A 24,699-nucleotide genomic window follows, 5' to 3' on the forward strand; every position below is an offset into this window, starting at 1 on the left:
TTGGCCATCTTACAGTGATATTCTTTCTGTGTCCCTGGTATATTAAAATGTTAAATGTGCATAATACTTCCATAAAGCCCCTACGAGGACACTAAAACAGTCTGAGTCATGGGAAAAATGATTTTTAGTGTCTTTGCTATAGTAGATGTGGCTTTGGTAATAAGACATTACAACCCACAGCAATGACAAAACCATAAACTGGAGGTATCGCTAACAGTGCTGAGGCCAGCGCACCTAAATCAAAGTAACTTTATGAGATCCGAATTAAAGGTCTAGTGTGTAAGATTTAAGGGGATTCATATGGCAGAAATTGAATCTAATATTTATCAGTATGTTTTCATGAGTGTATAATCACCAGAAAACAAGAATGGAATGAAGGAATGGGTGCGAGTCTTCTTCCATGGAGGTCACCATGTTGCACCGCCATGTTCCTACAGTTGCCCGGAAAAGACAAACCAAACATTGGCTCTACATTTGTCCATTTATGTTTTGCATGAATTTCTCCTACATGCTTGGAAGGGGAGAGCGAGACAATGTGTTTGCAGTCAGCAAGCTCACAGCTAGATCCTTTAAAAGCAAAATGTAAGAAATGGCATCGTAAGTTTTATGTAGTCTGAAAAACAATCAACAAGATTAAAACTCTACAGCCATGCTAATTGGCACTGTGAGGGAGGCGCTATTTTTTCCCAGGATGATGAAGGAAATACCTACCCTACTGTGCCTCTGATTGGCTTAACCTGATACTTTTACTGTAACCAATTACACCCCTCATGCCTAAACTTAACCACCTCAAAAGACCAAAGCCAGTAAAAGCAAGTACAAGCAAATCAGAGACTTCACCATCCTGGGAAAAAAAATTGTGAGGGCATACTTTGAACTAAATACTAACATCAGTATGTTAACATGCTGACGTTAATCTTTATACCACATTCATGATCTTATTTTATTATATTAGCGTGCTAACATTTGCTTTTGCTAATTTGCTAATTAGCAATAACCACAAAGTATAGCTGAAGCTAGTTTTTCAGTTTTGCAGGTATTTGGTCACAGATGACAGTGTGGGGTCACAGAAGTTGTGTTGACCAGAAATCAAACTAAGACGAAGAACAACTCAGAATGTTCTGAACTCTCAGAAGAAGTTATTCAACTTCCTTGACCTTGTTATCAATATAAAAACATAAACATAAACCGGTCATCCTGGTTTCACATTAACATCACATATCTGCAAATATGGCGACATCTGTACTGATGCCTTCAAGGTGCTATCACTGTAGGAAATTCTATTCATTACAGAACCATGAAGGTCTGAAGTGCATTTCCTGGCAATCCATTTAATAGTTGTTATGATATTTCAGTCTGGCCCAAAGTGGTGGGGATACAAACAATGACATTATCACTCATAAAGCCACGGCACTAGCATGGCTAAAACTCAATCATTGATCAGTACAAATACAAAAAAAATATTTATATATATATTCCATATCCATTTATATCCAGCAAAGCACATAACCTGCCAAAAGACACTCCTCAACACTGAACACTGAGGGAGGTTATTATGCAGAGCAAAAATGCAGAGATCAGCACAAATTATATCCTGAGGGATGTCTCTGAATATCTTTATGACTTAAACATGTTCATTGTACCTTCCAACATTCATTTTGTGTAAGTATGTCCCAAAAGTCGTACATCATGCAGGCTTGAATGACCTCAGGTGGGCGAGGGCGGAGAAACTGTCAAATCAAAATGTAAAAGACAGGAGTCAAAGAGCCCATATCTCTGGGATTCTGTTCATTTTTGTTGCATGAGTGACCCTAAAGCTAACCCTAAAGTATTCAGGACCATATGAAACATGTCTGTCCAGCTGGAAGCGATCCAAAGAAAGACACGTAGGGGTTTTCATCACGTGTACACATGACTCAAAATATTTCATGCATAAAGATATTTTACATCTAGATCATAAAGTGTACACCATAACAGCCGGCCAGATGTGCACCAGGGCAATACGTAGATTTACATCCATAAACATCAGAGAAAATCTCTCCTGCAAAGCTTAAACTCGGTGACCATCCTCCTTTTTCACCTACATAACTTCACACATACAGACTGTCTTTGTCTGTGCGAGAAAGACAAAATGTCCCATTCAAACTTCCTCTTCACCCTGTATCATCACCGAAGACCTCAGAGTGACGCTTTCAGACAATGACGAATCCCAGACAGACACATTACTCAGCACCTCTTTCACTAACTGCTGAGTTATCACAGATTAAGCTCAGCTGGAGGTGCGTGCTTGATGTCATCAGATGATTTCCCCTGATGCAATGTCAATTCAATAAGACGTACTTAAACAGCAAAGTAGGCCTACACGAAATCCAAAAATGACTCAGAAACATGTTCTGACCTGATGCAGAAACGGTTCAGGCATGTTTAAAGATAAAACATACTTTCAAAATGGTAACTAATTTAAGTGGCAAAATCAAAATGGTGGAAAATCCATCATAAGAGGCGCTGTCGTAGAGCACACTGACTTGTGTGCCCAGTTTCAAGTCAGTCACATGGCCTTTCCAAAACTGCCTTTCTGGGCCTTAATTGCAGCGCCACCATCTGGTTGATTGGGCTCATATTTGGAGCATTGTGGAGCACTTGCACATCATCTCTAGTTACTGGGCCGAATTTCCACAAGAAGCCAGCAAAATAAGATTCCTAGCTGCTGTAGTGTCATTGCTGAGATATTTCTGTTTTTCAATATACAGCCTGTTACATTTATGTATCTTATCTTATTTTATCTAATCTTATCATAAATTGCTGCAGTGACAATACAAGAACAAACAAGAATGCTTCTGTTTCAACAAATGGTAATCCATACAAAATAGAGTGCATTAATTGCAATAGATACAAAATATACCAAGTATTCAAGAGTAAAATAATTCCACAAGCCGGGACACTGCATCGTCCACAGAAATGAGTCATTCACTGTTGAACATAAATTCACCATATATTCTGAAATATATGCTGTTTAGCCTTTAAAATACGCATGTGATCCTTGCTAATGGAATTATCCACTGAGTTGTGTTTGGTCTGTGAATCTTTTTCCATAACAGTGCGATACATTTTTTTGGCGTAAAGCAAGCCGAGGTCTACAAATGCTCGTTCATTTTTACCACAATTATGTTTCTCATGGATATAAGCCCAACAGACAAAGCCCGGGGTAAAGAAAGATTTGTTTTGAAAAAAAAATCCTCTTGATTATAACTCTTCTTCCCAGGACTCCTACTGTTCCTTCCAGGAAGATTTGCCAGATACAATGTTCTTCTAGTTTCTGCACATTTTGTGCAAATGTCTGGTACATTTTTGTTGTATGTATCAATTTAATCCCACTAGTGTACGCAGCATTTGCTGAGGTGTTTCTGCAGTAACGCCACTCAACAGTCACTTGTCACTCGAACTGTATTGATTAGTTTAATGTCTCTTCTTTTTTAGTGCTGTTTTCTTTGCTTGGTCAGCAAATGTTGACAGCTGATGCACATGCTAAACACCAGGGCTGGGACGATACACTTACTTCCTGATTCGATACTATCCCAATACTTGGGATCTGATTTGATATGTATTGTGATTCTACAAGTACTGCAACTCAATTTATTGCGATCTTTGTTGCTTTTTTTAACACTAGACCATAAAGACCTTATATGAATATGAATGTATGAAGCATACATATTTGAAAGATTGCATATCATGAGTCATATTTCCAAAAAACTGTAATTTACATTTCAGTCTTTGAGTTTTATTTCAGCAACATCATTGTATATAAAAGTAGTAAATCAAATACTTCTTGAAGTAAACTTAAGCTGTTCCTGTCATCAAGCTGGTGTTATAAGAAATAACAAATAAAATAAGATGTTAGTGTAACATTCTTAACATATCAAATTGAACTTGAAAATGTCCTTCTAAAACTAATGTTCATTAAGTAATGAACAATAAAGAGAATAAAAATATACATGCTGCTCTCTCCTGGCAAGCAATGACCCTTTGAGGTTGCCGTAGCTGGTCAACGTGAAAGGTTGAGGTCAGAGTAATAAAAAATTAAATTGGCAGCAGTTTGTTTTAACAGGGCAGGTGAAATATATGCCTCACTCCATGCACACATCATTTCACATGAAGCATATGAAGTAAAAGAGGTCCATTTGTTAATATTACCACGACTGCGAATCTAACTTTATTAGTGTGTCAATGGGAACTTCCATTCTGTGTTAGCATCAAGCTAACAGATCAAGCACTAGTTATTATTTATTTAGTTATTATATTAGTTATTTGGTTAAAGAGATGGTTAACATAAAAGTTTTAGGTAAGTTTATTGTTTTCCCCATGAAGAAATTAATATGTGCCTGCTTGAACAGACCTTTGTTGTATTTGGTGTAGTCTTAAGTACAAAACAGCAATATTAGACTGTCTTGGTTCAGTGGTTGAGTGTCTCTGGGATCAAATTGATCATAACAAGAAATAACAGACACTCAACAGTCATTTTGCAGGGGTGAGGTGTGTGTTTTTCTAATCTCTCTCTGAAGAAAAGTCCACAGTGTCAAACCCCTGGTCTGATGCACATCTACTAGGTGGGTGTGAAGCAGATGGAAAAGTTGCTTAAGACAGTGTTGAACTCTACTCCTTTTAGTAAATAAAACTTTGAAAGCTTTAATATCAGAAAACAAAAGCAATATTGTCTTCTTCTTGTGAGGCAGTTTTGCTACCGTTTCCTTTTTTACTCACACAACTCCCTCTCTGTCTGTGCAGCTGTCTGAATGAAACGTCTGTTCCACCCAGATAACAGATGAAGTGTGTGTTTCAGTAGGTATTTGATGGAGAGAAAACAGACACAATGAAACAGAGACAGACAGAAATATGGCGGAAGGGTGGGAGAACAGGCAAATCCTAAAATCTCATGAGGAAGTCATTATTTCCATCCCTTTGAAAATACACACACACAAACACACATGCACACACAAGAACATATACAGTCACACCATACACATGCACATACAGTGTATGCACACAAATATGCACATACACACTGGTGAGGCTGACAAATAAATAAATAAACAGAGCGAAGCAGGAGAACAATAAACCCATTTAGAAATCCCCGATGTCTGGGATCCATTCAAACTTCCCTCAATGTACACACACACACACACACACACACACACACACACACACACACACACACACACGCTCATACACCGTCTCTGCATGGGGCAAAAATCAGGAAAGTTTATGTTCTCTGCTTCCTCCCCCTTCCATTACCTCTTCCCCCCTCTCTCCTTCTCTGTGTGAGTCGCAGGAGCTCCAGTTATATCTGATTACGACATACAGGCTACCTCCAACGACGCATTACTCATCGCCTCACTCGCAGGCCGGAGCGCTACTTTTACATTTCAACACTTGTGAGAGCCAAACACTTTCACAAGGATGGAAATTTAGAGAAAATTTTCGAACTCTTTTTCTCAAAGGACATTCCTCACATGTTTGAATGTACTATTTTGTGTAATGATGGGGTTTGAGTTTAGTTTCAAATCTAAGTATGGATTAAAGATGATTTAAAGGGATAATTCAGGTTATTTGAAGTGGGATTGTATGAATTACTTATGCATGGTCAGTGAATTATCTATAAAAGATGCATGTCAGCATGTAAAGAAGAAGCACAGAAGCTAAGCAATGGACCGCTGTGGACTGGGTCATCAGAAAAAGGTTTTTAGTCGTGTAAAAAAGAGTAGCTTAAAATAATCTGTATCAGTTTAAGTGTGCACTATATTTAGAATATTTTCACTACTTTACTTTGCTGTCAGTCAGCCCTTCAGGTGGGAAAGCGCCGTTATAAAAGCCAAATATCACTCTCTCCATATCAACCAATCTCTATATGCAAAATCTGTTATTAAGAGAACACAGGAGTTGCTGGTCTACCACGGCCTCAGTCTGTTAGATTGTTGATGTTATTGTGTGACTTCAGGATAGGCTGGATTCACTGAATTCACACAATAACACAAACTAATAGACTGAAGCAGTGGTAGATCAGCAACTCCTACGTTCTGCAAGGTAAAATGGATGATTTCGCCTATGGAGTTTTGTTTGGAAAGAGCGATATTTGGCTTATATAACAGTGCTTTATATAACGGCTGTCTGAGTGTGAAGTAAAGTAGTGAAAATATAGCGTACACTTAAACTGGCGCTGATTTTTTTTAGGTGGACCTTTTTTAAGTTTGAAGAAATTCCCCCCCAAGTGTAACTTTTTGGAAATTCCCGGGATAACCTGAAAACTCACCTGCAGTCATGGCTATCACTGACGTGGAGCCATAAAAAAGTTTTTCAAGGTCTCAACTCTTAATCACCCTTCAGCATACAGTCATAAATACACACAAAAAAAACAGGCTGATTGATTGATTAGCTCCAGACAGAGACGCTGGTCTCTTGATCATGCACACACACACACGTGAAAGCAATCGCATGATCCCCTGGTGGGGATGATAAATATCTGATAAATCAGCCCAAACATTTACTGTGGAGAGTTATTATAACTGACAGAAATGATGGATCAAATATCAAAAAACAAGATCCAAGTTGTAATAAAACAGATTTATCCTCTAAGACGAAATTGCAGGGCTAAAGGTATGCATGTTTATGGATGAATACAGTAAATCAATGGGAAGTTTTCATAAGTACTGTATAGTAATACAAATGTGAATATGTGTGTGTGTGTGTGTACAGCCTAAGCAGCCCCTCTCGCTGGCTGGACTACTCCATACTGCTGGGCTTCCTGCCAAAGGATTGCTCAGCATTTAACGAGAAAGAATGAAAGAGACACACACACACACACACACAGAGGGAGGTGGGGAGTCATTGGGGGAGGAGGGACAAATACTGTATGAGGGAGTGAGGGGTTGAAAAACGGAGTGGTGGACCTGCAACGCAGCAGAAAGTGAGACAGACAGAAAGGACACAACACACACACACACACACAGAGGCGAGGAGCGGACCTGAAACTTCAGCAGACACACTCATTCATACTCTCTCTCACACTCTCAGTCAGCAGCAGCAGTATGTTTCGTTGGAGGCTCCCCCAGGCAGCGTGTGTGCTGTCAGCATGTGTGTGTCTTGTTCTCGCATACGGGGATGATGATATTGAGGTCAACTACGCTGACACCTACTACAATGAAATCACAGATGGAGACACGCCAGAACGTAAGTGTTCAACTGTGCATGTGTGTGATTAAGATCTTCAGATGGATGTGGTTGCAATTTAATTAAATCCTGGAGCGTGAAAATTGATTTCTTTTAGGATTCATGCATCACGGGGTGTATATCAGCAGAGCCCTGATAAAAACTGTACAACAGTAGTTATCACAATGATTCAAGAATGTGATTAACTTTTACCATAAGATGACAGAGAGCAGAAAAACTGAGAAATATAAATAAAGAAAAAGTTGGGGTCCAGTAGCCACTTCACAGGTTGGAGAAAAAGTTGGAGGGTAAGTGTTCTGGGTCTTTGAATACATTTTTCAAATTCAGTGAATTATTTAATAAATAAACTGGTTGGCCACTATGCTGCTGATGTTCTTGTGACAGAGTCATCATCATTGCTAAGTTTACTAAGTACTTTTTTTCATCGTCAGTTAATCTGTTCATTATTGTTTGGTCTATAAAATGTCAGAAAATTGTGCAAAATGTCACAGAAATTAAGTCATGGGAGAAAAAACTTGAAAAAAACTTTCACGTACGTTTAATTCTGATGGCTGTGTCACATAAAGACAATTATTGGTGACATCTGCCTCTTGAATCAGCACTGCAACAATGGAATTCAGAGCTTGCATAAAGTGGGGGCCACCCTGCAAACTTATATTGATTCTGCGGACAACTAGACGGTGTTTGCTGATATCACAAAGTCTGACACACTATCCAAGATACAGAGGCCATTTAAATGACAGTGTTACAGTGGTAGAGGGCTCAGTGGCCGATGAGTGTCTGCCATCACGATGCACAGTTACATTTATGACAACTCACAAAAACTAAATGATGATTTAACAGTTTTATGACTGAACTCTTCCAGGCATTTGTGATGCAAACATGCCATGGGAATTTCAAAATATAGGCAGATCTTAAGGACGATGATACAAATCAGTATTTTCACTTTGCATCGATCATATCGGATCACTGAAACAGTGAATCAATACAACAGTCTAGATTGGTGTATTGTTACACCCCATATCGATCAGCGTTTCCAAAGATTTGTCCAACAACCCGAAGATATTCAGTTTACTGTCAGAGAGAAGTAAAGAAACCAGGAAACTAAAGCAACAACTAAGGATTTTTTTCATTGTTGATTAATCTGTTGATTATTTTCCCAATTAACTGATTAGTTGTTTGGTCTATAAAATGTCCAAATATGGTGAAAAATGTCCACCAGTGTTTCCCAGAGATGATATCCTCAAATGTCTTGTTTCAACCACCACCTAATAGCAACATTTTAAGTTTGTTGTCATAAAGGAGTAAAGACACCAGAAAACTTTATCTGTAAGAAATGACTCAAGAAATTAATCAATTATCAGATTAGTGATTAATCCTGTGATTGGTGATTAATTTAACAATCAATTGACCAATTATTTGATGCAGCTCTACAGGAAATACTCACATTTAAGAAGCTGGAATCAAAGAATTTTGTTTTTTTCTCTTAGAAATGGCTCAAACAAGATCATCAAAATAGTTGAACATTAATCAAATAGTTGACTTATCAATTACTCATTGCTATAGAGATGATTTCAGTTGTTGCAGCAGCACAAGGACAGAAATAATTACAGATAAGAGAGAAAGTAACAAATAAATATGAGGTATATAAAACTAATATAAGAACAGAAGTAAAAATTGAAACCTCACAAGAGTGATTAAAAGCTTTAAATCCAGAGATAGACAGAGAGGACAGAGAACAAGCGCCGCAGTATGTACAGTGACTGTTGGCAGAGACAGAGTTTGTGTATGAGACAAGCGGCATCAAAGAATATGCTGAGCCAGAGAAGCTGAGGGCTTTTAAAGCTGCCGACCGGGACCAAAACATATTACAGCATGACTGACTGCTCACCGGTCACAGAAACACTCCAGTATATCACCATGAAGCTCTTCTCTCAGCTGTTTTGGAAAGCATCACTTTTTACGAAAGAGATTCATGTCTTCAAGTGTGTACATTAAAAGACATGAAAGAAAGTGTGAGAGCATATGAGCGTTTGTGTGCCTGCATTGGGCCCCTCACAGCTTGCATTTTGCATTTGATTGTTGTTTAAAAGTTGGCAGGAGGTGTAACTGCAGCACCAGCGGTTAACAGGCAGCAAACTTCGCTCTGGGCGCAGCCTGCCATGTGATTAAACTTGACTGAGGGCAAAAATTGAGAGTGGCTTCAACAAAAAAAAACTAAGAATAGTAAAATACAAGCACATGAATTACGTTTCTGCCTGCCAAAGCAAGAAACGGTGGGAGCAAGAAGGACAAAGAAACAAACAAAAAAATTGCAGAATTGGCCCACTGCTGGACGAGGACGAAAAAAGTCACGTGAGTTTGAGAGGTCACAGCCTGGAGGAAGACACAGACTGTTGCTCTGAATCTCTGAGTGGAATTTGAATTGAGGACAACACGAGAAAGGTCACGACATGACCTTGTTCATTTTAAAATGAATGACAGGCTAAAACATTACATGGAAGAGATAAGTAAACCCAGACTGCTGGCAAAACGAAGGTCCAGGTCAGAGTCGGACCGGGGACAAAATTCAGCCCTGGAAGTTTTCATATGGGCTGGTCCCACCTCCGTTTCTTGTAACTCAATAATCACGACTGTGGCCAAAGAATCGTTTGCAGTTTATAGCGTAATCAAGATTGACATTTTGAGGCGATTATAGGCAACAGACCTACTATTGTATTTGCGTATAGAATTGTTTTCGATATATATTTGGCATGTCTTGTCTTATATCCTTCAGCATCAGCCTCCTTTTCCACTCCTCCAGTTTTTTTGATCCTTTACCCATTACATTTGTATTCTGGATTCAACTCTGCTTCTTCTGTCTTGGTTTCATTTCATTTTTTCCCACTTGACCTCTCACATGAATGGATGGATCCACTTGATGGGGTGGGGAGTGTGGTACCACTTCCTTACTTTTTTCCAGCTTACTGCATGTAGCTCATGAACCCATGAAGACAAAGATGACTCATTAAAACCAGTTGACAAATGTAGACATATTAGTGCTTTTTATCCAGAAAAAAACACAACTCCCCTCTTTACTTGCATGGGTTAACCAGACCATAATGGCAGTGACAATGACATATGCCAAATGCCAATGCGGCATCTACATATATATGTAAGAGTATGACAGCCAGGTCTGAGCCTGGTATAGACTGTAGTTCTACTAGGGTTGAATGGTATGCGCAAAATCATATTGCATTTGTTTTGACAGATATTGTGATTTCTACAAGAGTCAAGATTTTAGTGGGAATGGTAAATTTTGCATTTCATTTTCACTGAGAAAGCTAAAAAAAATGATGATATGATTTTTGTTGGGGTCTGTACTGTCATCCTTTTGAAGAGTCACACAAATAATTCATTCATTAAAGAACAGTAGAAATACTTTTCACAAATGCACCTGTAAAATATAACAAATAAAAGTAAGAGAAATAAGATGTAACCAATTCAAAGCAAGTGCAGCAGCAGCACTGCATAAGGTGAAGGATTCAAGCTGAAGTCCAAGGTCATTTTACCTTTTATTTACTCCCAGATCCATCAATATCCTTAACAAACCCCTGACAGACCTGTGCTTTTAGTTTGGTAAGTCAGAAGGAGCAGAGTGCATGAACCTTCTGCCTAATTTACTTTGAACCCCGGGGACAGGCAGCCAAAACAAATCCTGCAGTCTTGTGATAATGCCCCTCCAGAAGGTATAAACAGACTTTAAGAGGCTCAAAAGTTAATCAGAACAGTGTGTCTGACACATATTCTCCCCCCTGAATTGTTTTACCCTTCTTTCTCAATGTTTTTCTCTACAGTTGTTATCTCCCCTCCAAACTCTCAGCACGTCTTCCCTTTCCTTTTCAGTGTAGAAGAAACCTTCCTTCCTCCTTTCTCATCATTCATGCAGGAAGCCAGATGATCCCACTGGAAAAGCAAAGTGGTTTACGGGTCAATTGTCCTGATTCTTTCTCACGTTCTTATCTCTCCCCTAAAGAACCTCACTTCCCCTATTGTCTCCACCTGTACTCTTCATTTTACATGCGGTTAAAATATCTATCTCCACTATCTCTTTGACCCAAAATACGCCATCATCCGTCAGAATTTAATCTCTTCCAGAAGACTTTAACATATTTTACATTTTCTGTCATTCTACTTACAATTATGGCCTTGACATTGCTGTCAAAGCTGGAGAGATCATAGTATGTGCAACTCAGCACATGTATTCAAAGGTAAAGGTATTTCCTGCTTACTCTCTGTGATGCAACACCTGCCACAGCATCTGGTAAAAAACAAGACTGAGTAGGTTAAACCTTTTAAAACTTTCAGACTGGAACAAATTCACTCTCCCATCACTCATTTTTGAAGAGGAGAACATGGTTACATATAACATGATTACATGTTCATATTATGTGAAGTGGGGTTGTGTTAACTACAGTAGATGCCGGTCGGCTCGTGTGATGTCAAAGATGACCAAAGTCGTGCAATAATACAATCAGTTTCACAGTTTTAGGCAGCAGTAGACCAGCAACTCCCACATTCTGCAAGATAAATGTACTGATTTAGAGTCTGGTTGGTTTGGAGAGAGCAATATTTGTCTTACATAATGGTACTTTCCCATTAGAAAAGGGGAAAAGGCTGTCTGACAGCATGGTAAAATGGTAAAAATATTCTAAATATACCATAGACTTAAATTGATTTGTGTTTTTTAGGTGGGCCTTTTTTAGGTGGCTAAAATATGTTTTGCTGTTGACCCGTACAGTACTGTACATTGCTTAGCTTCCTACACTGGTACACCTGCTGCTTCCCGTACCTGGAGGTTCATCGACCGCCGTCTACTATACATACACTAACTATCAATAAGTACCCCATATGACTGCACTTTCAATAATCTGAACTATACTATACCTTTAAGGAGTTAAAATGCTGGATGTCTGTGAGGCAGGGATACTTCATGATGGACGCTCACAGTGAAAGCCTCCTCTGCATACATGCTGTAGAAACCCCAATGATTCCATCTTCTCTGAGATATCTTAACGTTTCTCTCTCTGTTTTTACCACCTCTCTCTGTAGCCACACCAAGTTCTGCCCCCTGCAGTTCTCCAGACCTGACCAAATGGGACAAAATCTTCTCGATGCTGGAGAACAGCCAGATGAGGGAGAACATGCTGCTTCAGTACGCAGATGACATCGTCAAGGTGGAGATGGGGTCACTGCGTGGAGAAATGCTCAGGTTGGTTTGACAAATGGATCAGAAAAAAATGTAGACTCAGCAACTCAGTCGTAATATCAAGAGGTCAAGATTGAAACTCAAACTCAGGTTTTTGTTCGTCAATGAAGAAATCGCTTCCTGCCTCAAAACAGCAATGTGCCAAAAATGAGCCTGACCACACCTCATTTCAACTCCAACACACCCATGGGTGCACAGATGGGTGCAAGTACACAACGTGTGCACTGAGCGTGAAAAGTCAACTGTGTTGGTTAGAAACTTCCAATGACAGTGTCGCTGCACTGTGTGCCACTTTGCGCTGGGCGTAAGTAAGGCCTCTAAATGTCAAATCCAAATATATTCATTTTATCCTCATAAAGCCAGAGAAAAACAGAAAATGATCCTTTTTGGGGGAAAAATTTCCTTTAAAATTAGTTAAACAATTAATTCACTTCAAACTTGTTGGTAATTATATTTCTGTGGATTTCTTAATTGATTATTCAACAAAATCTTAAGTCCAGTATCCTGAATCCATCCTTTTCACTTTAATTCCTCTCGTTTTACAAGTGACTTGGGAGCCAAGACCGATTTCAGGCCCATTTCTGGTACTTAATGAATTGTGGTTGTTGAAGATTAAAGTTCTTTAGTTGAAAAGGTTTAAATCTTTCACACTGGTCCTCTTGGTCAGGTTTGTAGCCCAATATGGTGGCTCCTGTGGGGTTGCAGTGGAGACAGCAGGAAGAAGGATGGCCTTGCACCTAGAGGCCCGCCTGAGAGAAAGCCTGGAGCGTCTCAAACCCAAAGATCAGACTTCTGCTGCTGCTGCTGCTGCTGCTGCTGCTGCTGGGAATTCTGCTGGGAATTCAAACCACCTGGAGTCGATGCTACAGCAGCTCATCTCCGCAGCACGAACGCAAGCTTCCCGACTTTCCAAGCTGGAAACCAGCTGCTTCAGCAGCCCCGGGGCCGGGACGGGGATGAATTCAAAGACAGGATCCCAGCTTCCAGACGGTTGGGGGGCTGGAAATCGGGATCAAGAGGTCACATCACGAGAGGTGGCTTTAGACGGGGTGCTGACTGCGCTGCAACAGACGAAGGCCGGGCTGGAGGAGGTGTTGAGGTCATCGAGGCAAAGATTCCTACCCGCAGGTAAGAAATCCATCTTACCAGTAGCAATCTCTGTGTCAGTCTTCACCTGCAGTTTTCTGTTTCGCTGTATTTGTCTTCACCTTTCTCAGCAGTGCCACCAAAACAACCTTCCACCTTTTCATTTTCTGCTGCGTTGACACATTCAGGTCAAACTTCAAGTAAAAGAATGAGACTGTCCTCTGTCGGGCCTTGCTTCTGAACGCCCAACGACTAATCATGCAGCTCGCATTTGTCCCAAATACCTTTTCCATTTCCTCTGTCTGTCTCCAGGCGTGTTGTCCTCCTCAAGTAGAAACCTATCCTTCCCCCTCCTCTTACAAACATTAGTCTCAGTCAATACAATAAAGTCAAACATGGAAAAGACGGATTAGTGGTTCAGGTATGGGGTCAGCCATATAATGCTCACATATTTTCGTTTGTTTAATATTTATTATAAGCACATTTTGATGAGTCATCACACAAGAAAGAAAAATAAGGGTCAAGTTCAGCTCAGGCAGAGTGGGACCTCATCCATCAATCTAAATATTTGCCTTCAGCTATTTTCATTTTCATTTTATTTAACAAGACTTTTAGATGTTTAAAGATAATAACCAAAGCCAATAAATGCACTACTCAAACCACTGAAGCATGTGGTTCCAGTTAGCAGAGCTACTACACTGATTTACCCTCCATTCTTGATTTAAACACTGACTAATAACAATGTAACTTTAGAGATTTAGTGACTAGATGTGTGTAAGTAAGCTTGGATCAAGTTTAGTCCCACAAAGGCACCACTCATGTCATTAAAACAAGTTCATTTCCTTAAATTAATCAAATCAAAACTGCAAAAATAACAGGATAGGTTATATTACTCACCTAATTCACACGCACACTCATGCACACACACACACACACACACACGACATAATCCAGAAATGTAAAGCAGGCCTACATACAGAGCAGAGGGACATGTAATTGTTAGCCGGTCACCACAAAAACCACACCAAAGCACCCTGGGAAAGCAGTGACAGCTGGAAACCATCAAGAACACACACACTCGGCAGGTTCAAAATGTATTTTTTCAACATTATTTTTTGAGTGGTAGAAACCTGAGACAAATGTAACATCAATATTTGGGATCGACAGTTTTAGTAGGGATGGAGCATGTCAGCTAACAGGCAGGACAGGAGGAAGGGTGGACGGGTCGGGGTGGGGGGGGGGGGGTGGTGCAGACTGAGACCAAGGGATAGCAAGCGAGAGACTAATATGAAAAATGACGAAGAGAAAACGCAAAAGAGAGTGAAGAAGAACGCAAAATAAAGATGACACATATGTCTGCTTTTTGATATACATACTGTGATTGCGATTTGTGTCACAACTATTACCAGTAATTATCACATTTTCATTATATTAACTATTGAAAACTTGATGATGTGACATTTGTTGGGGTCTGTACCAAACAACCATGTTTTCTTTATATCTGGAGAACAAGGCTTGCAGGTCAGGACATCTCTGCAGCACTACAATACTTCATTATAATGCTGTTTCGTCCCAAAAAGTCAACATTTTTCCAACTGAGTACACAGCTTTTACCCCCAATTAGACAAACTGTCCCCAAGTAACAGGTCTTTAGTCTTAAATGTGTCCCTGAAAATAGTCATACACACACACGCACACATGCACACACTCCAGTCTACTATACCTCCGACAGAGCTCATCAGTACCAAACACGTTTACATTGCATTATGTAATGGAGAGTAAATTGGCCGGAAAGGCTTTGCTCAAAGGGATACACACAAGTACCACACACAGTTTGTCTCTCTGTGTTTTATGTACCAAAACGTGGGTTTCACAATGTAGGCCGAGTTCAGAAGGGAGTGTTTGAGAGTGGGTGAGTATGTTTGAATGATTAGAAAGAGAGAAGAAGAGGGAAAAGAATGAAATGAAGCAGAACAAACCAATGAACCAGATGACCCAGAGAGAGAGAGGTGTGTGTGTGTGTGTGTGTGTGTGTGTGTGTGTGTGTGTGTGTGTGTGTGTGTGTGTGTGTGTGTGTGTGTGTGTGTGATGGTAGGGCAGGAAAAACCTCCCATGCTTCATGATCTCATCCCCTGACCATAAACTGAACTCTGACTGTCTTATTCATCCAGAGTTCGGTAACTGCCACCTGAATGGACCTTTTAAACAAGCCTTCAGTGTGGTCATTACAGGGCTGCAACTAACCATTAATTTCATTGTCATTGCATCTGTTGATTATTTTCCTGATTAATAGATTACTTGTTTGGTCCAAAAAATGTCAGAAAATGGTAAAAAAAAAAAAATGTCATTCAGTGTCTCCCAGAGCCCAAGATGAAATCCTTAAATGTCTAGTTTGTCCACAACTTCAAGATACTGTCACAGAAAGTAAAGAAACTGGAATAAGAGAATTTCAACTTTTTTTTTCCTCTAAAAAAAATTCTAATTGATGATCAAAACTAGTTGACAACCAGCTTTAGACCGGTTGTCCTCATTCTCAAAATTGATTTCATGTGGAGTCCCCCAAAGTTCAATTCGAGGTTTTCTTCACTTACATGCTCCTACCAGGGGACATCATAACCCAAAATACTAAGTGTCTTGTCAAACCCAGCTGTGTCTCCCTTTAAAACAGAATGAAATGCAAAAATAACATTGATGACATCAAATATTGGCCAGATCAAACCTTTCTACAGTTGAATAACTTTGACACTATCATATGTTCTTGTTGTTCAGGTTGTGAGATGGCGCTCCTCTTCCCCATGCGTTCCCGTCGAATCTACTCCTCCGTCACACCAGACGTCCCTCTCTCCCTCTCTGCCTTCACTGTCTGCATGTGGGTGAAGCCGACTGTTGTCTCCAACAAAACTGTGCTGTTCTCCTACGGAAACCGCCGCAACCCATATGAGATCCAGCTGCTGCTCGGTCAGACCTCTGTGCTCTTCACCATCGGAGGCGAGGCTCACCTGGTGGAGGCGCGGGGTGTGGTGAACCCAGGAGGCACATCCGAATGGATCCACTTGTGCGGGGCTTGGTCGTCTGAGCAGGGCCTGGCGTTCCTGTGGGCAGGCGGGAAAAAGGTGGCCACCACACCCGGAGTGGCCGAGGGACACGTCTTGCCCGACGGAGGCTCACTCCAGCTGGGCCAGGAAAGGAACGGCTGCTGCCCTCAGTCTCCGAGCGGGGTGCCAGGTTTTGAAGGAGGGTTCGATCCCAAGCTGGCGTTTGCGGGGAAGATGACAGGGGTGAACATGTGGGACAGGGTGCTGTCAGAGGAGGAGATTTCCCAGCTGGCTTTGCGGGAGGGCCAGGGCTGCATGCAGAGGGGGAATGTGGTGGCGTGGGGAGTGACGGAGATGGTGCCACATGGAGGCGCTCAGTTCATCAACTAACAGATTTGTACTCTTCGTGGTGGAAGTTATCATCAGCATGAATGAATATCAGCAACATCGTCATAAGCTTTAATGCTAAAGTGAACAATTTACAACTCTGTCATCATCATCCTCATCCTCATCATCATCATCATCATCATCATCATCATCATCATCATCATCGTCATCGTTGTCCTTATGATTACATGTTTTAATTACTGTGTCATTATCAAGACTTCATCATCTCCATCGCTATCATGAACAGTAATGCTGCAATGAACTGTATGGGACATGTTCAAATGAAAGAAAGTCAATGCTGTGAGTGACTGAAGTTTATTTTTGTAACGTAACATCACACACACACACACACACACACACACACACACACACACACAAACACAAACATACACACTGACGTACATCAGTTTAGAAAACTTGTTTTGTAACGTGACAAGCATTTACCAAAGACGTAGTCAGACTGCAAGAAGAAGAACAGTCTATTGTTGAGGTGAACATGTTCTGAGCCAGAGTGATCACCAGACAGCCTCGCAGGAGAGGGAAACAGGGATGCGAAGCCACTCCCCTTCCGGTGCACACCATGGGACCTTACTTCAGAATAAATATGAACGGTAGTGAATAGCAAGAGACAATAACTTTTTGTTCCCATTTGAATTATGCCAATTTAAAAGCTAATTTTACGAGACAAAAAAGTCGCGATTTGGTAAGTTTGTCATAGTCTAGTTTTGTGTGAATCCAGGTACAAAAACAAGCAGGCATCATAGCTTCAGCAGCTAACGATAGCTTTTGGCAGGACAGAGTCACTCCATAACTGTTGAGTGTGTAGCCTTTCTAATTATGTATTTTATGTCTGATATTCAAACCGTTTTTACAAATTTATTGGCTTGTAAAATTATCTTTTAAATCGACAAAATCATATGTGTGATTCATGGTACAAGCTACTTGTCTCTCGCCATTTACAACCGTTCATAGGTCCCGTGGTGGTCCACCGGAAGGGGAGGGACTTTGCTTCACTATAAAAGGTCACAGACAATTGACCGTTTGCTAAGTCCTGCTCTCCTTAACTTCTGTTGCTATGTCTGTCAAGCTTTCCATTTTTGCACTGCACACATGCAGTTTAGAGTGATAGCAGATTTAACATCAAAATTTGCATTTCTTTGCAGTTGCAATTTGAAATTGTTGAAACATTCCTGCTTCAATTCCACAGAGAAAAAACAAACAAACAACTTTTTCATTTCAAGCTAATAGCTGTGGATGTTGTAGGCTAAAATGATGATTCTCGCTAGAAGATGTAGCTAGCTAATGGAAATGCTAATGCTTAACTCATTGAGTCAGGCAAGAAGTTCATCTCCAGTGGACTTTTTAAAATTTCCATCTGACATATTTTAAAATGAGGAGCCTGTAAAAGAATTATAAATATATAAATTTACTTAATGGCTGAATAAATGATATGTATGCACATCCCAGCAAACATTGGTCAGATAGAGAAACATGACACAAAGCACAACACAAAGGAAAACACGAAGCCCTGGTTGACAGGCCTGTGTTGCCTAGTTACATTTGTTAGTCTATGATTGGACAGTTGCTGTTCAGAGGAGGGGCTTAACAAAGGGTCACTTACAAGATATTATCTTGTAACCATAGTGTGATGTACATTTTACAGTAATAATGCATTTCTATCTAGATTTTGTCCAGAAATGGCAAGTGCAGTTAACCAATTATCAATGCAAAAAAACATGTTTAACATTAATATAACAAACTATTTGCTTTTATTGTAGGTACAATTATTAGACATTGAAGATAGACTGTCATCAGGTACTATACTAATGTCTTAATAATGTAATGTGCAGTGCAACATATGATGTAAGAAATACCTGTGTGACTGATAACTGCTGTACTTCCTTTCATTTCAAGCATGGCCAACTAGCAACTCTAGAAATAGTTTTAAACAAATTGATTTTTAGCAACTCGTTATTTTACTCCTCATATTTTTTTTCTTTAATTTGTGAACGCTCTTAAAACATTTTTAAATTTCCGAACTTGTACTCATCAAAGTGTTTACATTCATATGAGTTATATAATTCCTGTTCTGCTTTGTCAGTAGTTCTCATTTAATTTTAGGGTAATAAATGTGTCTTCCTTTTTGATACTGCATAACGTAGTAAGAGTAAAGCTGTTATATTTGTATTGTGAGACTGACATTTTTTTTGAATTTGATAAAAGAAACTGAGGACAATGTTTACATGATCTAATCTTTTATGAACTAAGTTGTCTTGTACTATACTGTAAATTGCTTTTGTTGTTCTTGTTGTTCTGTGAAAATGTGAAATTGAATGTATTTTGTACATAAATATATTTTGCATAACATAACTGTATGAATGGAGAGTGAGGTATGAATAAACGTTTCAAGTTATAGTATAATGCCTTGCTGGATAAGTAGTGTCAATATTTTCAAGATGATATCAAGACTACAACGTCTGTTACCTATTTTGGCTTCTATCTATAAGCCATAATCAAACCCCCACCCCACATTATTATCAATCATTAACAGTAACTGAGGAAGCAACAGATAAAAAAGGATTCAAGTTGAATGTTAGTGAAATAAAGGTCAACATGATAGCTTCAGCAAACTCCTGTTTATTTCCCCATAAGTCATACTAATTTATCTTTGTTTCGCTCTCTCCTGGTCATCTACACACCCTCGACATTGGTTAGCTAACTAATTTTAATGAAATTAACTGTTAAATTATGTTGTATGAGATTATTTTTTAATTGCTTTGTGTAACAGTCAAGATGTACGGAAATTATGTTTCATGCATCCTGCAACTAGTTGCGTGAAAATGTAAAACCAGCCTAACATTATATTGGTGAGCTTCAGTTGAAAAAAAGGGGCCCATTAGTGAAATATAACAGGTTTCTCCTGCAGCTGCAATCTCTGCACACAGTCTCCATGTGTTTCTGCAACTGCGACCTGTTATGAAACAGTCAGGACTCCCACTGAACCCACTGCCTTCTCATAACCTTACAAGAGTACAGTAATGTTTCACAGCAGGGGGTCCGAAAAAAAACAGACGTATAACTTTGACAGGTGACGCATTCCAAACTTCAGTGTTAACGTGAGATCAGGTTTTATTTAAAGAAGGAAGGAACTCTTGGCTCTAAAATCCCTGCGGGCCAAAGCAACGCCACATGTTTCTGTGTGCAGGTAGTGGTTACTGTAGCAGGCTGTAAAACCTCCTTTCTGTATCCTGCTGCTGATTTCCTGTAACTAGTAAACACACAAACACACACACACACACACACACACACACAAACACACACACAGAAAGCTCACTATCCAGTGAACTCACAGATACAGGATGGAATATACCACAAAGTGCTAAACACAATTCAGTTGTAGTGAAAACCCACATGTGGGAACCTCTGGCTTCAATAACATTACAGTATAAACCAGGAGTTGGTAGTATCCAGTTACAAGTAACGCAATAAAGTTGGGTGATTGGACGAATATATTGGCTATCAAATATTAAATATGCTCTGTGGCTAAATTTTGTCATTTTATTTAGCTTATAGTTATAGTTTTAATTGCTTTTTGTTTGAGAGAGTGTCACACTAATCAGACAAACTGAACTTTGGAGTCAAGTTTACTTGGATCCGGCCCGAGGTCTCTGGTGTGAAAGTCCCCTACAATGGAAAGTAACCTGTACAGTGAGTTATTTATTAACCTGGAACATTTTTACTTTTACTTGAGTAGGTTTCTCAAATAGTAATTTTCACTTTATACTGATATTTAGCGACTGTACTTTTACAATTTTTTTTTTTTTTTAAGTTTTCCGAACTCTACTCAGTGGTAATACAAACACACGCACACACGTGTAACCAACTCATAACAACCCCATCATCAACATCAACCAAACCCCATTACATCAGCTCACTTCCTGAACAGAGAGGGCTGAAGAACAGAGTCATCTGTTATTGCTTCCATGAGCAATGTGTGTGTGCGTGTACGCATGTTTCTACATGTGTGCAGTCTTGTGTTTATGTTGTGTTGTGTTTATGTTGAGGTTTTCAGAGGAGAGGAGAGAAGCGGAGGCTTGTTAAAAAGGCAACATGAGGTTGAAATGTTCAGAGTGCCGCAGTGGACGAGCCTCAGCAGAGGGTACCAGCAGGGGGTAAAAATGTGAAACTGCCTTTGCTGCATTAAAACTTGCCCAAGGAAATATGAATCTGAACCCGCTATAATAAAGCCCTCCGGCAAGTCTTGTTCACTTTCATCCTCTCTCCATTCTTTGTGTGTGTGTGTGTGTGTGTGTGTGTGTGTGTGTGTGTGTGTGTGTGTGTGTGTGTGTGTGTGTTATATTCCAGCTTATAAAACCCATCATCAGGTCATCACCCCCTGTCAAGCTGGATCACAGCCACTGGAAGCTTTACTAAGTATTTGCATATAAGTTTCCATTTCTCCCATCTTTTTCTCTACTTTCTTTCTCTTTTTCTTTTTCTCATTCTCTCTGAGCTCACAGACAAGACCCGGTTTCATTGCAAAAGAAATCTCAGGGTCACAGTATTGAAAGAAATATGCAACACTACAGTTGTTATTTTGTACAATTTATTTTTCATTTTACTTGTTATTTTATGCCTTAGGAGCCAACAGGCATACATTTGTGGATAATACAAAAAATATATACATTTGAAGCATGGCCCAAAATAATCCTTTTCAAGTTTCAGTAATTTCCTAACGTTGCCTGGGGGAGTTAACATGTAAACTAAAGTGAGGGGTTAGGACTCCTCTGGCTACAGCTGTAGACAGCATGGCATATTATGCAAACATTTAATGTCCAAAACACACTGTGTGTATCCTTGAGATAGACCAAAGATGCAAACATTAATTTCTCTGTAAAAAAAAAAAAAAAGATTTTTGATTCGTGTGAAACTGGATCATATTTTAAGGAGAAAATATTGTCATTAGATTTACTTGTTGCTAAAGTAGCTAACTGTAACTGTTAGCTGCCGTTAGCTGTCAACAGAACTCGGCTCTGCAGCCTCCAAGTGAGCACAGCCAGTCACTGGGATGAGCACAGCCTGGGAGACCGACAGGGAATAACCACACCGAGGTCGTACCGAGCTGGTGTTCGAGCCAAGTTTGGCTTTCAGCAGTTAGCAGTTAGCTAAGTTACTTTGGCTCGATTAGAGCTGTTCACTGTGAGCTTCCAGCCTGGGAACAATCAGCTAACAGGACAACTGTCCCTCCTAGCGTTACAGCGAGTGGGGGGCATAGCCACAAGTGTGACAGACTATAGTAAATGCCATGTCAATGTCTGCAACAAGTCCCTCTTTAACTGCCTGTTTTACAAGAGACATGTGAGCAACAGGCACTCTGCTGGCCATTTCTTTAAACAGTGCAACATTTAGTAGCAATCAGAGGAACTGCATCTGAAAGGAGCAATCAATTATCTTACCAATCTGTGATTGGTCAAACTCTCCCATCATAGGCTGCATTTTCTAAATTCTGAAAACGAAGAGGCGGAGTAAAGTTTTCACTCAGATCACTCGAATTACATTATGCTATTATAGAACTTTAATGCATTACTGACTTCAACATTAAGCCACGGTGACTGGCACATAATACATAAACATAGTACCCACATGAAAACCCGCTCTTCATAATATTCATGTATAGCTCCTCTAATCAGAAAACACCTGATTTCTGTTTTACTACAAGCAGGGACTTCTTACTATCTCTATTTTCAGCCACAGTTTTATGAACCAAAGGTGCAAAGTGTTTTCTAACCATTTGACGCTCTAAGCTCAAACCCTGACTAAACTTGTAAACTGAAGCAGACAGCAGAGAGCTAAGCTGTTTCATGTGCTGAGCTGCTGGCAGAAAATGTGCTCGGTGGGAGCATCAGCATGGTGGGCACCTCACTCTGGTGCTGCGTGAGGTGATTAACACCACGTGCTAGTGTGTGTGTGTGTGCGTGTGTGTGTGTGTGTGTGTGTGTAAGAGAGAGATGTTAGCTCAGCATGTTGCTATAAGCGATGAATGATTCACAGAGAAAAACACACCTGCACATGTAAATACAGCCTCACAAAATCATGTTCACATAATGTGAAATTAAGTTACTTCAAGAGAAATAAATTGTTCTCTATTAACTGAACCCATGCACAGCAACACCCTCAGATTAATGGAGTTTGTGTGTGTGTGCGTGTGTGTGTGTGTGTGTGTGTGTGTGTGTGTGTGTGTGTGTGTGTGTGTGTGTGTGTGTGTGTGTGTGTGTGTGTGTGAAGGCCTGAGGGGTAAACAGATCTCCATCAGGCAGTGCTAACTACAGCCCTTCAGACACCCACTCTACACTAATGAGCTTGAAAAGCATCTGTGTTGAAGAAAAGGGTTAAAAGGGCAGAAAAAAGGTTTCAGGGAATAGCTGCCTTTAAAACTGAACAGGGTTCAGCTCAGTTCTCCTCCCCGACCTTACCTGTTAAGATGGGAAGTTGTTGAAAATGCTGATCAGATCATTGCCTGAGGTCAACTTCATGTTACGCTCCTGGAGGATCTTTAGAGCACATTAGGTCAGGGGCCTCATTTATAAAACTGTCCTTAGATTCACACTTGAACTTAGCCTTCAGAACTTTTCCAACAGTTAATAAATTTAATTAATTAAGACGGCAAAAAAAACTGACTGCAACTGCTTTAAGGCACCAGCAGCAGCACAATTAAGGACACGTGTGAACGCAGGGGAGTGGCCATCGCCTGCCAAGGTGAATTTCACCAACCAAGGTTCACCAAAGTTAAACTGTACATGAAACAATTGTGAATAATTCAGAGGTGGATTTAGACATGAATGACTACTCAAATCAATTAATTTAATTAATTAAGCTTCTAAATAACAAAGACAAACAAACAAACAAAAAAATCACTGCCTGGTTTAGGAGCTGAACTGTACCAAAGCTGCTTTACAACGTATTTTAGCGCTGCTGCAACGGATGCACCAAGCTTGAAGAAGCAGAAGAGGAGCCGCGACTAGTTGTAGGTAAGATGATAAGATTACCTGCTGATTCCACTGAGCTCGGCACATTCCTGCCATGACTTTGATCTGTCCCCTATCACCAAAAGCAATTTGGTCCTGCCTTGATTTTTCTATTACTATCATACATACGTGGGCTGCACAGTTGAATATATTAGTTGTTGTCGGATACAGGATGGATACAGGTTTGAAAAGTAACAAGCAAATGAATCACACGAATAAAATGCATCTAGTGTGAAAAAAGTCTTTTACAATCAGTGATTTCCCCTCAAATACTGCAACAGGGCTCAGTTACAACCAACCAGGGATTCAACAAAAAGCATTATAATATGATTTTGGAAGACAAAATCATAGCGATGATTGGCAGAAGAAATTGAAGCCAGGCAACACTAAATAGTGAGTTGATAAACAAAGTGTGTCACAATTAATCACATTGCTAATAAAGTGAATGCAAAGTTCATCAGAGGCTTTATGCATATGCAACCCAAACTGCAATGGAAATAAAAGCAATAATAGCCAACAACTTAAGTCAAGCCTAGGCTATAAGAATATTTCCACATTAAAATAAAGTTTTATAAATAACTACTTATATAAGTAAGTCATACTTAGTATGTTTTATTTATGCTTTTAGAGGATACGTGCATGTCCTCACACACTTCTTATTAAAGTTCATATTATTTGGTCTTTGGAAAAACACATT

At 39.8% G+C, this 24,699-nt stretch overlaps 2 protein-coding genes across 2 annotated transcripts in view; one reads left to right on the forward strand and one right to left on the reverse strand.

Annotated features, from left to right (window-relative positions):
* The window catches only part of veph1 (ventricular zone expressed PH domain-containing 1), an 84,463-nt gene that overhangs the window by 52,299 nt on the left and 7,465 nt on the right, over positions 1 to 24,699 (reverse strand). The window lies entirely within an intron of this gene.
* Positions 6,942 to 18,004, forward strand: ptx3a (pentraxin 3, long a). Its single transcript, XM_084717319.1, has 4 exons — positions 6,942 to 7,221; positions 12,313 to 12,472; positions 13,137 to 13,597; positions 16,325 to 18,004. The coding sequence occupies exons 1-4, from the start codon at positions 7,080 to 7,082 to the stop codon at positions 16,978 to 16,980; spliced, it is 1,419 nt and encodes a 472-aa protein (XP_084573445.1). The 5' UTR covers positions 6,942 to 7,079; the 3' UTR covers positions 16,981 to 18,004.

Source organism: Lutjanus erythropterus, chromosome 4, assembly GCF_056507025.1.
Source record: "Lutjanus erythropterus isolate fLutEry1 chromosome 4, fLutEry1.hap2, whole genome shotgun sequence".
Lineage (NCBI taxonomy): Eukaryota > Metazoa > Chordata > Actinopteri > Lutjaniformes > Lutjanidae > Lutjanus > Lutjanus erythropterus.